The 14,976-nt window shown below is 40.9% G+C and overlaps 2 protein-coding genes across 51 annotated transcripts in view; one reads left to right on the top strand and one right to left on the bottom strand.

The window, feature by feature from the left end:
* SORBS2 (sorbin and SH3 domain containing 2) overlaps positions 1-2,802 on the top strand; it is a 181,727-nt gene extending 178,925 nt beyond the window's left edge. For all 50 annotated transcript variants that reach the window (XM_083457880.1, XM_083457831.1, XM_083457836.1 and 47 more), the window contains one exon: positions 391-2,802. In XM_083457880.1, the coding sequence (XP_083314006.1) occupies positions 391-452 (62 nt within the window). In that variant the 3' untranslated portion in view covers positions 453-2,802. The remainder of the gene's footprint in view (positions 1-390) is intronic.
* CFAP96 (cilia and flagella associated protein 96) overlaps positions 1-14,976 on the bottom strand; it is a 100,199-nt gene that overhangs the window by 28,853 nt on the left and 56,370 nt on the right. The window lies entirely within an intron of this gene.

Below are 14,976 nucleotides of genomic sequence, written 5' to 3'. Positions count from 1 at the left end.
TGCCTCCTCATCAATGTGAGCTGCTGTAATTAAAACTTCCAAGAATTCTACGTTTTTCCTGTTTTGCACCTGCAGCTTAGGTGTAGGAAACTTTGACTCTCCAAATATTGCTGAACTACAGCTCCCATTATCTCTCACCACTAGCCATGCTGGCTGGGGTTGAAGGGAATTGTAGCTCAGTTACACCTGGAGGGCTAAAGGTTCCCCAAACCTACCATGGCTTTATTGAATGTGATATTTAATTCCCTTTTGCAATGTATTATTCCATGTTTTCCAAATTACATAGCTTAATATACTAATGAAGGATGCTAAAATGAAATGTAACTATCTTCTCTAGAGAGCAATATGTTACCACTACTGCCATGTTTCACTTATTACTTCTACTTTCAGGAACCTCCAGAAGAACAAAATTCTTTGGTACTTTCCCTGGAAACTATGTCAAGAGGCTGTGAAATGTTGCTTATTTTTTTTCCTACTTATTTATGCTGCATTTCTGCAACACATCTGCATATAAAGCTGCTAGAAAACATGCTCCACCAGTCTTCTGTTATGCTGCTTTGCAATTCCAGGTAGAAGTCATCTAGTTCATCCTCACAATTCCCATCCTCATCCGCCAGCCAGCAGTATTACCGTTAACAGCTACAATGGGATAACTCAGCTTTTATGAAACAAGAAGAATTAGTTCAACCTTTAGTACACCTCTTTCTGTGTGCATTAAATATTTGCCTGCCCCTACCAATCTGACATATGCCAAGAAGAAAAAGCTTAATCGAAGGTACTTTGTGACACTCCAAGTGGTTATCCATATTATTTGAGGGAAATTGCAGTACTGTCCTTAAGAAAAATGTTTTATCTTCTTTCACCTCATATATAGAACAGGTTGTAGCTTACTACATTTCAACCATTGTTTTGAGTTTTCACATTCTTTTTAAGCTCAGCAGCATATGTTGCTTTTACGTTGCTGTCTCACACATTTGCCTGTTTTTAACTCATTTGCAATATAGAATAATCACTCAGACATATAGCTTCCATGGCCTTGTATGTTGCAACATATGCAGAGTGGTTATAAAATTTTGAGCAGGAATAATTCAAAAGGGGAATTGCTCTTAATAGTTGACAAGCCATGACTTCTGATTGGATCTCAAAGAGTTCATGAGGCTTGAGTGAATGGAGGTCATACATTGGTTAAATCCCCCGTTTCCACAGCTAAGAGCAGCTTCATGCATGAAGCTATTTGCAAATCCAGTAAGCACAACTTGCACTTCCTGCATCTGTACACATTAATGTCCGGGAGGGCATGCAAATGTTCCTAAAGCAGTGTTCTTTCTCCATAGAGAAAATATGTGAGTCATACATTAATGATGTGCACAAAGACAGGAAGCAGATGAAATGCATCTTCTGTATTTGCATATGTTAATGCCCTAAGTCAGGAGAGAAGTATGCATGTCTTTGCAAGAAGAAGTAGATCTTCCTATTGCAAGTGCAGCATACACCTCTGTCTCTCTCTACAGGGAAAATGTTCAAAGGCCCCTCTTCCAACATCAGCGATATGGGCAAACTTATCCCAAAGGAATCCATGTTTACTGCTTAATATTAAAGAAGTGTACAAAACAAAACAAAAATACTGGGAAACAATTAAGCAAACCAATAATGAAATTGTTGATGTCGTATGCTTCTCTACTACATCAAAAATACCCCGAGTTCAACAGAATATCTGAAAGTCTAGTACAGTATTCAACATTCATTTATCATACAAAGTTTCTGCAACAAAAAAACCAATATCCAGTGCACAATTTTACTGCAACACCGAGTTGGGGGAATTCTGCAGAAAGTATCACACAATGCTTTTATTTATTTTTTCCTACATATGTATACACATACATTTATAAACCTGAACAATATTTTCTTCCTGGCCCTCCAGCATTAAAAGAAAGAAACAGAAAGGCACAAAAATGAACACAGGTACATGTGGGTGGATGTAATGAAATAGTATCAAATATCTGAATATAGTATTTGTTTTCCTTATGCAAAGAGAGGCATCAATAGCGTATGAGGGAAAACACAGGATTTCCCACATCTATGGCTTTATGTAAGAGTCCAGATTTGGTTTTGCTGGCACCATATAGAAGGCAAAAACAAAACAAAACCCTTTTCTGGGTAAAGGACAGATCTTCTCACAAATATTTGTAGTCTTGTAGCATTTTGTACATATGTTTGGTTTTTTTGTACAGAGCCATTTTATTGTTGGGGGTTTTTTGAAGAAGAAGAAAACCTACCCCCTTCCACTAATAAATATCAATATTTCCTCGTCTTCTTTACCCCGTCCTCCTCCCAATGTATAAGCACATTTGGATAGTGCAATTCTGTAAAATAGCATTTGCTGCAAAAGTTTTATGAAGTATAATATGGTTTTACCAGCCAAATCTTTAAAAATGTACATATGTCTTTATTATGGAGAAATGTCAGTAAGACAGACAATAAATCATATTTGTGCAGCATACCTTTATTACTGCAAATTTCATGGCAAAAGCTTTATATTTCAAAGGCTTTCCATTATAAACTAGATGTGCATGCAGCTTTGCTGTGAAATCAATACCTATCTTTGATGCCATTTATGATGGAAGACTTAAATGTCTGTTGCCTGTGATATTTTAAAAAAGCACTGTTTCTATTCTCTATCTGATTTTAATAGAACATTTTTCATACCTGGCTTTCAGGTAATTGACTTTGAATTATTACATGCAAAGGGTCTCTGTGTTTTTTCCCTTGAATAGACTTCTAATAAAATTTGCTTGGAGTACACTGGTATGCCTTTTTGATTAGCATCCTTACGGGAAAGCATCACACATTTAAGTTGAATATGCTGGAATTAAAATCCTGAACAGCAAGGTTCATTATCCTATAAACAACAGAGGCACCAGAGAAAGCAATGACACAGTGCCTTTTCTGCTGCTGCTGCTTCTACAACAAATAGGATATCATTTACCCAGTGTGGTTCCTCTTTATCACATAAACAGGACAATGGCCTATATCCAGCAACAGCATACAAATAAATATGGCTAACTTGACCCAAAAACCTACCCCACCGCACAAACATGCAAACAAGCCACACTGCAACCAACTGAATGAAACCAACTGAATTCTGAACCTTCCAACCTCTCACAATGGCAATGTCTAAACAAAGGACCTATCCACGTGTCACACTAGGCAACAGAATGAAAGAACAACACCCCCATCTTTCTCCTTTCCTCTTTCTCCCCTTCTCATTTCCCCCAACTGTAATTTTCTCTGTTTATTTGCCTGTTTTGTAACACAAGAAAAACTTTAATTAAAAACTAATTTTAAAAAATAGGATATCATGACCCCAGGCAATGATGTAATCTGGGGAAATAAAGAGACTGTAAGAATATAGGCATTATGCTGAAGCTAAGCACAGCACACATGCACAGCTAGCAGGAAAACGGTCACACTTTATGGCTGATCTGTGTGTTCAGGAAAAACAAAGTATAGTTCTTATACCACACATCAGTCTACAAAGCTCAGAGTACTTTAAATGCAAAGAAAGAAACCTCACAGCAAATGTTTCATCCATTTTTATCAGGAATAATCACAGAGAGAGAAATGGGTGGAGATAGTATATGGCATCATTGTGTCATACAAAAGTGTTGAATGGCAATGCTGATGATAGCCATACTGTATGCAGCAATTGCTTCCCATCCATTAAACATGACTCATCTTCAAGCATGGGGAATAAGAAAGGGAGTAATAATAAACAACAAAGTGTTAAGCTGCTCTACAAATACAGTATATTTTCTTGGCCATAGAATCCTGGACTCTGAAGCACTGCAGCAAATCTGTGTCCCACATTTTAATATTGGCATGTCCCAACAGCCCTGCATAGCATTCAAAGGAGCATCATGCATACTTTGCTAAAGGGTTTATTCCTAAAATGACCACTCCACAATAATTAATTTTGTCCACAGAGTGCTACTGTCTGGCTTTTAAAGTGCTAGAAGGTCCCTATAGAAAGTGGAGCTTTAAATCAGGCCTGCCCACCTGTCAAAATAGTCCTCCACCACTCTAGCCTCTTCTTAATTATTTTGCACATTTTCTGACTTTCCCTATGCTAATCTGTCACAAACAATAGTAGAAGTTAACCACTTCATTATCACCTCTTACCTGCAGAGCAAGTAAGGTTTGCCAATTACTGTGATGCATCAGCAGGTTTCCTAATTGTTGCTCCTTTAAAAAAGGTCCTGGAGCTGTGCTCCTCTCCATTCTCCCTCCACTATACAGTCTGTGTTAGTTAGAGCATGGTGCTATTAACACCAAGGTTGCAGGTTAAAGTAAAGTGAATAATTTAAATCCTGGAAATGGCTAGATTCTAAATAAAAAATTTCTTCGGGACTCTTAAGTATGATGGCATACAAGGTACAACATTTGAGACCTTCAAATTAGCTCAGTTGGTTAGAGTGTGATGCTGATAAGGGTTTAATCCCAATACAGAGGAGCTGCATTGCAGGGGGCTGGACTAGATGAGCTTTGGGGATCTCTTCCAACTCTGTAATTCTATGATTAAACTATTTTACTTGGTTTAAAAATCTAATTTTTATTTGACCCCTCAGCATTTGTTACATGCCAAGCACTGCCTGCAAATAAATACGGTTTAGTTATTTGGTGGGAAATCAGTTACTATGGTGTAAGTACTACAATTTAAGCAATAGTGTGGGAAGATGTCAAGGCAAGCAAAGCCTGTATCTCAGCAATGACAATTTAAAAACAATCTGATATTTCACAAAAGAGTGGAGGAAAGCACCAGCTGGAGCATTATGCTGTCCTTGTTTGTATGTTTTATCCTTCATTCCACAATCTAGACCCTATCTTACTTTACCTAGAAATATTTTTTAAATTCATGTATTGTACCTACACTCCACACATTTAAAGCACCTCATTTGCCCCGAAGAATCCTCATAACTGTAGTTTGCTGCAGGTGCTGGGAATTGTAGCTCTGCGAGGGGTAAGCTCTAGCTCCCAGGATCCTCTGAGACAAATAATGTGTTCTAAAGTTTGCATTGTTCTCTCCTCCACCTGCAATATGTTCCTTACTAACAACCTTGTGAGGTAGGTTAAGCATGGGGAAAGTGACTACTCCAAGGTCAGCCAGTGAATTTCATGAATGGATGAGGAATTTGAATTCAGTCTACCTAATCGCAGTCTAACACATTAACCATTATACTACACTGGCTTCAACAAAGGGAAGGAACTGCAGAGAAATCAGACCAGCCAAGAATACATCAATAGGCCAAAGAAACTGGAGTAATAACTCCTTATACTGTATAACCTTTTCTGGCCAAGTTTGTACAGTAAACTCTGCAAATCAGAGACATATCCTTGTTGGCTATAGATTCCTCCAATAACCCTCAACAGCCTGGCAGTGTGGTTTGACCGAAACTAATCCTCTCCATTCACTACACAGAAGTTGGTGGGAAGTTTCTACAGTTCTTATATAATGCAGTAGGAATTCTTTAATGCCTGCAATGGGTTAACAGGAGCATGGGGTGCACATTTAAAAAACAAAATGATCTGTCACCAAACATGAAATAGCACAGAGCTATCTGAAGAAGCATTAAGTAAGCATCTTTCCAACAGGGTTTTAGGTCACTGCTATTTTTATTCCCTTGGAAGAGTTGCAGGTATGTTAGTGGGGTAGTCTTGAAACTGGCAGAGTTGTGACAACCGACAAAATATAAGCGTTTAGCTTGTCCTTCAGACAATGCCTTATTCTTAAATGTGCAAGGCAAAATGTGTTCATTTGGCTATACCCCCAAAAACATCAATTCAAATTCCTTTGTACACTTAAAGCTCATGAAATACTAAGTCTGTTTCAAGTTCCTGCCAAACTGACAGTCAGCTACATGTGGTTACATTCAAAGTAACACTAAAATGCTGCAAAGGCTCTCAAAGTGAGAACCAGTTCGAATTTATTCTTGTACAGCTATAAAACTTGTGACAAGCTCATCATTTAATATGAACAAATTAAGTGGACAAAAGGAACTAAGATGCAAAACATTCCTCTTACAGGGAAGCTCTGTACAATTGCCTTAAGGAAAAGTCACCTCTCAAAATGATAATTTAGAGCCAGAAAAAGCCAACCAAAAGAATCAAATCACATATACAGAAAGAAGCTTTTTGATTTTGGAAAAAGGAAAGAAAGGGGAGGGCATGACAGAGGTGTACAAAACTATGCCTCGTGTGCAGAAAGCAGATACAGTGAAGTTTTGCCTTCCTCTCTCCAAGGTCATCTAACAAAGCTGAATGTTGGAAGACTCAGACCAGATAAAAGGAAGTACTTCTTCACTCAGTGCATAGTTAATAGTATGGAATTCACCTTCAGAAAATGTAGTGGTCACCAACTTGGGTGGCTTTAAAAGGAGCTTTGACAGATTCGTGGAGGATAAATCTATCAGTGACTACTAGTCATGATGGCTGCGTACTACTTCCAGTATCAAATGCATTACATCTGAACACCAGTTGCTGGGGAACACAAGTGGGGAGAGTGCTGTTGAACTCATGTCCTGTTTGTGGGCTTCACACCGACACCTGGTTGGCCACTGTGAGAACAGGATGCGGGACTACATGGGTCTTTGGTTTGAGCCAACAAAACTAGTCTTTATGTTCTTAGGGATTTTTTTTCACAGCTGCCATAAATTTTTATGTTTAAAAATCAAACTCAAGTGGCCTTTGGAATACACTTAGATCAGTTTAAATCAACAGATAAGCAGATGGTTAGTGAGGTAAACATAGGTCATCTGGAGGCAATTACCCCAAAGCCTGTAATTTGGCCTGTAAGCTACTAGTTGCTGTCCACTGGCACAATGCACAACCACATTATTGGCAACCTCTTATTTCCACCAAGAGAGAAGATTGTAAGATATTTGGAGGTGTGCATAATTATTTTCAAACATGTGATTTGCCACCCTTCCACAATCCACAAATACATACAAAATGAAAACACTGCACCGTGTCAAACAATAAAATCTAAACTGCAGATAAAAGCAGTAAAGTATAAAAGGTACAGTTGTTAAAATGGTTAAAAAGCTCTAGAAAACAAGATAAAAAGAGTTTTGCCTGGTGCCTACCAAAAGAATGTTTTTTCACTCCCTAATCACTTCAAATGGCAGAGGGCACCCAGATAAAAGCCTCTGATTTTGATCTTTGTGCACAGGCAGGCTAACGTAATCCTTCAGGTATCCAGACATCAATCCATTTGGGGCTTTAAATGCAAGCACCAGCATTTGAATTGTTCTTGGAAACATACCAGGAGTCAGCACAGTTGTTTTGGGCATTGGAAAAGCACAGGCTAATAGCTGTATTTTGTATTAACAACAGTTTCTGAATAGTCTACAAGGGCAGCCCTGCATACAACACATTACAAAAGCCAGCTCTACCATTAGGCAGATTGAGACAGACATCATTAGGTCAAGTGCTGAGGGTCAGGGAATGACAGAGCTGTGTGTGCCCCACACAGCCTGCTCTGTGCCACCAAAGCTAGCCTGTTGTATTCATGTACAATGGAGGATGTTGTTTCATTGCTAGTGCCAAAGAAAATTTGACTACCAGTCTGGCTGGCTTTTCTACATGAAATACGGTGAGGCACCACCATCTTGTGCTTCTCCTAAGTCAGCAAAATGTCTTTGGTCACTCCTGCATTGCAGCAGTGAAATCTGGTTGCATGGTTGACAGCCTTCCTCAACCTCAGGTCCCCACATGCTGTTGCACTACAGCCCCATCGTCTCTCATCATCTGCCGTGCTGGCTGTGGCTAACAGGAGCTGTAGTCCAACTGGAGACCCAAGTCTAGGAAAGGCTGCTCTACTGACAGCACTCTTATCTCACTTTTGTTGTTGTTGTTGTTGTTGTAGGGATGGAGAGTGTCTTCAAAAAGATGACAATTTGCACTAACAAGATACTCTCAGCGCAACAGAAAGCAGTTGCCCATCTTTGCCACTGTCAGTGGCGTAGCGTGGGTTGTCAGCACCCGGGGCAAGGCAAGTAATTTGCGCCCCCTAACCCGTGGATTTGCGCCCCCTAACCCTAACCCCCAGATGTTGCGCCCGGTGCGGCTGGCCCCCCCTGCACCCCCCACGCTACGCCACTGGCCACTGTATCAGGAAAGGGGGGAGCTATGTTGAAGCTCTATTTGAGGTATTCACTGGGGGAAAATGGATAGCCATTTCAATTATACTATCTCAAGCTAAACACAAGTGTCACTACTTAATGCTACCATTTAAGCTAACTCACCTTCAGAGAAATACACACAGCTTCCTGGTGTGGCTCCCCTTCATTACATACACAACCCTACAAAACAACAAGAACCCACCGACAGCATACCCATCAATATGGCTAACTTAACCCAACAACCCTCTGCCTCACACACGCAAACAAAACACACTGCAGTCAACTGAAGGCCCTCCAACCTCTTTTACCACCAATGAAAACTAATAAATTAATAGAAAGAGAACCTACTCATGTGACGCTGACATAAAAACCTTGCACATACGCTATGTAAAAGAAAGTTCACTACCCCCTTCTCTTTCCCCCCTCACTCCCCACCTCTCTTCTCTCCCAACCTTATACTGTCTGTAACATTAGTGTCTCACATTGAATATAATTGATCTGTATAAAGGATTATATGAACAGAAAGCAGAGACACTGTATGTACTTTCCTAACCCAATAAAATCTTTAATAAAAACAATTTTTTTAAAAAAGAAACCTATACAGCTTCTGAGAGTTCACCAAGCATTGCTGTCATGTTTTCAGTCTTCTCACTCTATCTTTAAAGCCTACAAAACTCTATCCTTAAAGACAATAAAACTCACTTTATATCAGTGCAGAACAAATAAGATAAAGATTTACTGGTGGTTAATTGTGTTTGGAAATGATAGTGTTTCCTACTTTGAGTCTTCAAGAATGAGGTGGGGTAAAAGGTCTAAATACATAAATAAAATACTTTTGCAAAATGCAATTGCTGAATCTCTCTCTCTCTCTCTCTGTGTGTGTGTGTGTGTGTGTGTGTGTGTGTGTCTGCCCACCCTACATGTCATGCAAAATGTTTGAATCCAATAAGAAACTCAATGAGAGAAAATGAAACTGCAGTGCCAAAGGACATAGGCAGCTCCAGGAAAGGGCTATTTATGCTCTGCAGTTCTGCACAACTTAGCTCTGTAGCAAGCGCTAATTCCGGGATCTTGTGTATAATGTGGAATTCTGGGAATGTAGTCTGTGATAATCCATGGTTGGGTGATGTCATATCTAATCTAGGTTCTGGTACACAGAGGTTTCCCCTGGAGCAAAATAGCATTCACTTGCTGAGTGGCACTGCAGAACTGCTCCTGAGTGACAACGTGGAACGTGTTAAGTTTCTTTTTTGCTCTGCACACTTCGTTGGTCAGCTCAGCAGTACATTTTGTCCCAGAATAGTTACATGGTGACACAGATGCCAACTATTGGTTCCTTTTCTGGACTCCCAAAAAACCTCTCTTAAAAAAAAAGAAAGAAAGAACTACAACAAAAGAGCTGTTGTGATGGTGGAACAGTAGTACCTCAGGTTACATACACTTCAGGTTACAGACGCTTCAGGTTACAGACTCCACTAACCCAGAAATAGTTCTCAGGTTTAGAACTTTGGTTCAGGGTGAGAACAGAAATCGGGCTCCAGCAGCACGGCAACAGCAGGAGGCCCCATTAGCTAAAGTGGTGATTCAGGTTAAGAACAGACCTCCGGAACGAATTAAGTACTTAACCCAAGGTACCAATGTAGTTATGAGACTGAGGTACAAACCAGTAAAGGTGTGCTTTGAATCTCTGTCACAAAATCACTAAGTGGTTTAAGTAAAGCAAACCCAATCCTCACCCATTGTCTCCCATCTTAAATAGGGGGATAATAATACTGACCAGCTTTACAGGATTGGGGAAATACAAGACAATCCAAGGATATATCTTCAAACATTTTAGGACAATTCTTAGGGGGAAACCATAACTGTTGAAAGGAATATAATACTGCTTTAAATATATAGTACAGATGGGTGGCGCTGTGGGTTAAAGCCTCAGTGCCTAGGGCTTGCCGATCGAAAGGTCGGCGGTTCGAATCCCCCGCGGCGGGGTGTGCTCCCACTGTTCGGTCCCAGCGCCTGTCAACCTAGCAGTTGGAAAGCACTCTCGGGTGCAAGTAGATAAATAGGGGCCGCTTACTAGCGGGAAGGTAAACGGTGTTTCCGTGTGCGGCTCTGGCTTGCCAGAGCAGTGATGTCACGCTGGCCACGTGACCCGGAAGTGTCTTCGGACAGCGCTGGCCCTCGGCCTCTTTGAGTGAGATGGGCGCACAACCCTAGAGTCTGTCAAGACTGGCCCGTACGGGCAGGGGTACCTTTACCTTTTTACAGATAAGGTATTTGAAAAGGGCTATCATATAATAATCCAAATGTATTTTCTTCTGCTCCAGCAGATACAACCCAAACCAATGGATTCAAATTACAAGAATAAGGATTTAGACTAAACTTTAGAAAAAACTTATTGATGAGGTGTGAGCTGTTTGACATTGGAACAGACTGACTCAGAAGGTGGAGGACTCTCCATTAGAGGAGTTTAAGCAGTGGCTTGGGAGCCACCTCTCAGGCATGCTGTAGTGGTAGGTTTGTTGAACTGTCAGGGGATCGGACTAAATGACCTTCACTGACCCAAATCCAGGATTCTATGATCTGATGAAGTGGACACTAGTGTCTACAAAAGCTTATGCCATCATAAATGTGTTATTATTTAAGGTGCTGTGGGCCTGTTTCTTGTTAATAAAGCCTAAGTGAATGAAAAATGTTCTGCCCTGGTCTTATTTGAAATCTCAGAGAAGCTAACAGAGGTTGCTATGGGCTTCTAATCCACATCTGGACAGCTGCTTAGCTTCAAGAATGCTATAGCATTAGGTGTTCTCAGACCATTTACTAGGCCTAGTTCCTGTGTTAATTTGCTTTTCTGCAAAGCAGATGGCTTTGAGTACTTTCCTGAGGATGTACCATTATTGCTCATAATAAATCTATAGCCCAGCTTTTAAACTGCACAGATTTCACTGAGACAGATTAATGAAGGTGGTTATGTGGGTGACTGGACAAATAACAACTGTGGCAATTTCAGGAAGATCACAGGGGGTGCAGCAGTCCTGCTCCATTAAAGTCAGACATTGTTTTTTGCCAGCTGGTTTTCATTTTTCATTTTCTTGGTTAAAATACGGATTGCCTTCTATGTTAGCTATTAGTCACCTATTTTTGGCTGCCCTTGCCCCAGAATAATTTCATATCAGAGATATTGTGGTAAATTAAAATGACAGCAAGCAAACACAGTTGCTTATTGGAGCATTGTTTAAAGGGGGGCCAGGGCTAGCATCTGTGGTGTGCCCTTTGGAGGCTCTGTGGGGCTGCCCAAGAATCAGGGCTGGCCTAAGGCATTTTGGCACCTGAGGCAAACCATAAAATGGTTTCCCACCCCAGGCAATAAGGACTGAAGGAACAATGGGAGAATAAAGACCTACTTCAGAAACAAGGGTGGGAGGAGACCAGCAGTGCCTCCTATTTGCCAAGAGCAGCAGCAGCAGCAGCGGGCAATACACTTGTCCCCCTGCAGATCCAGCCACCTGAGGTGGTCACCTCACCTTGCCTCATGGCTGGGTTGGCCCAGTCAAGAATGCTGCACATTGATCTACACTTGGTTATGAGCCCAGCCTGGAAGAATCCAGTGGGTCAAAGGTGTGGCCAACAGAATCTGGAGCTTACTTGCTTTTCAGTCAGTTAATATGACTCACTAAAAGAATCCAGAGCAAATGCTCCATCATTCAAACTAGAATTTCCTTCCAGGGATAGGCTATGTCCCAAGCACAGGAGGCTGTAATGTGAAACAGGAAAGAATACATGCAGTGCCCCAAGACGCTTCAGGATTCCAGCTACTATAAGACTTATTAAGGATTTATTTTGCCAGTTTGTTTCATTGACACTGATTCATTTGTTGTCTTCTTCTGACTTTCAAACTGACAAAGTTTGATATCTTTGAACAGGTAAATTTAGCCTCTTCTTACATTCTCACACCTCTGTTAAATGCCACAAGACATGAATAACAGCTATTTAAGAACTCAGTAGACTTTGTGCAAAATTCTGACAGTGCAAACAGAGACTGTAGTTTTGATCCAGGTAGCTTATGGAACTGTACATGATTTTAGTTCTCCAAGGATATGGATAAACTAACCATCTTTAGTACAGTAATGACAGGTGTCTCCAAAAACAGTCAAAGATCAGAAAGCAATAAGGTAATATTGCATTCCTGGAGGGTTTAGCATGCAAAACCCAATACAATCATGAAAACTGAGCTCTTGTACATCCCATTAACTTCATTTGGAGGGTTAAGAAGAAGTGCTTAACTTTGGCCAGAATGTACCATAAGTGTTTGCAAAGGTAATATCACACCGACAAGTTCAAGCACAGTATGAATTCCTCCTCATATTTTACTGCATTTTTCCTGATGTGGCAACAGCCTTCTCAATTGCTAAAGAGTGAACTTTGAGAGCAACAACTAAAGACACTAGGCAAGACACATTAGGATTTTGTTGTCTTCTTACCATCTCATATTTTTTGAATTGGTCCTGCCTATATTTCTCACATGTACTTCTCCAAAGTAGTTCATCTGTAGAGCCAATCCCTGTTTACTCTATAAACTATTTTATCTGGCAACTCTATCTATGAAACTGAGCTTTTAAAAACACACAGACCCCCTACCCTAAGATTCAAGTTACATTCTGCCTTGTGTGAGTGGGCATGTTTGCTTATGATTTCAAGCAACAAGCTGGAGCAGCTCCCTCCATTTACTCACAAGTGGGTGCACCAGGTGGCCTTTTCAAGGTCCATGTTTGTTTTCCTTGTTCGTCTTTGCCCTGTGACTGCTTCCTACATGTACACAGTATGCTCACAATCTCATGAAAGAAGGCGCAGGGACAGACAAGAGGCAATGAAACAACGAGAGGAGAGGAGAGGAGAGGAGAGGAGAGGAGAGGAGAGGAGAGGAGAGAGGAAGGACTGATGCAGATCCCTGGTTAGCCTCATACAACACTATGTTGAAAGAAGAGAGGGGTGGAACCTTATATCTTATCTACAGCAATCTCTGAATGACTACATATGTCAACTCACTGAAAAGCCTGAGTATGACTAACTAGATTCTGTATCTGCCAAACTGCTGGCTTGCGTCCCATCCCCAGACTGAAAACATGTCACCATATTTGTCTTGCAGCTGTTGCTGTTTGTTAAAGGCCAATAAACAAGGCCCATTTTTCTATGGCAACCATGGCTAAAGCATTAGCCATGTCCCCAATCAAAGCTGTGAAAAAATGTCACCAAGACTCACCGTTATCAACTGATCTATCCCAGCTGTAAAAATGTAAGAGAACCTACATCCCTACTGACCAGAGTCAGTCCTACTGCCTCAGGTGTCACAAGACTAAGCTGTCATAGTAGGTTCCAGAACACACAATGGCCCTTCAGCAGGCTGGTGTTTGTTTCAAAAGAATTTTTGTATTTCATACCACTTAACACAAAAACACAAAAACAACAAAAAAAGGCAAATGTCTCCTTAAGATTTTCAGTTACGAAGAAAGCAGATATTAACAAACTGGCTCAACCAATTTCATTCAGGTCATCTCCAAACTGTCAGTAAAAGGTAAAGGTAAAGGGACCCCTGACCATTAGGTCCAGTCGCGGACGACTCTGGGGTTGCGGCGCTCATCTCGCTTTATTGGACGAGGGAGCTGGCATACAGCTTTGGGATCATGTGGCCAGCATGACTAAGCTGCTTCTGGTGAACCAGAGCAGCGCATGGAAACGCCATTTACCTTCCTGCTGGAGCAGTACCTATTTATCTACTTGCACTTGGACATGCTTTCGAACTGCTAGGTGGGCAGGAGCTGGAACCGAGCAACGGGAGCTCACCCCGTGGCACAAATTCATACCACTGACATTCTGATCGGCAAGCCCTAGGCTCTGTGGTTTAGACCACCGCGCCAGTACTGAATTCAAATACATACCAGGAATTTTAGATTTGCTCAATTAAAGTGGATTAAAGCAGTATGTCACCCCAGCACAACAAAAGCACTTTTATAAAAGTGGGGGTTTTGTGCTTAGGACAGTGACAGGGAAATGCACTAAAAATGAGTGGAATGAACGAATGATTAGATTAAATACTCAGTGTCATAGCAAACAAATCTGAAAAGCGTAAAGCAAACAAAGAATGAATATTCAATAAAGACTGGCCTAAGGCTGCATACTCACCCTATATTTAAAGCACACTGCTTCTTCCAAAGAATCCTGGGAGCTGCAGTTTACCCCTCAAAGAGCTACAATTCCCAGCAGCCTTAACAAACCACAGTTCCCAGGATTCTTTGGGGGAAGTCATGTGCCTTAAAGGTGTATACAGCCATATTCTAACCTCCATGCAAGTAAATCAGGCTGAAAGCTCAAAGAGGTAATCTGGAGGAGCCTTGCGACAAACAGCTATGTAAATTTTAAAAATGGATTCAAAATACTTATGAGAAACCAAACTTTGGTCTGTCTGCACACAGATTCTGATGCTATGTGCTGGGAAGGTAAATTAGAATCAAATCAAACCAAGCAGTCGTTTAGCCCAATAGTTTCTATAGGTACCATCAAACCTAATTCCAAAGTCATATGATCATGTCTCACTTCAGGGATTAAATGTGATACCTCCCTCCAAGTAACACAAGTAATTAACTACTAATTTACAGCCCTACCCATCATGAACTGTAATTCATTAACTCCCAAAAAGTAACAGATCCTCGTCAAGTGCTTCAGGCAGCTCATCTTGGATGTCATGGAGGGATAGCATATTGTTAGTTATTTCATCTATTATTCTTGTATTTTTACTTCCATCAAG

This window comes from Podarcis tiliguerta (genome assembly GCF_965153285.1).
Source record: "Podarcis tiliguerta genome assembly, chromosome: 9".
Classification (NCBI taxonomy): Eukaryota; Metazoa; Chordata; class Lepidosauria; order Squamata; family Lacertidae; genus Podarcis; species Podarcis tiliguerta.
Note: the sequence above shows the minus strand (reverse complement) of the source record. Positions and strands in the feature narration are given on the sequence as shown.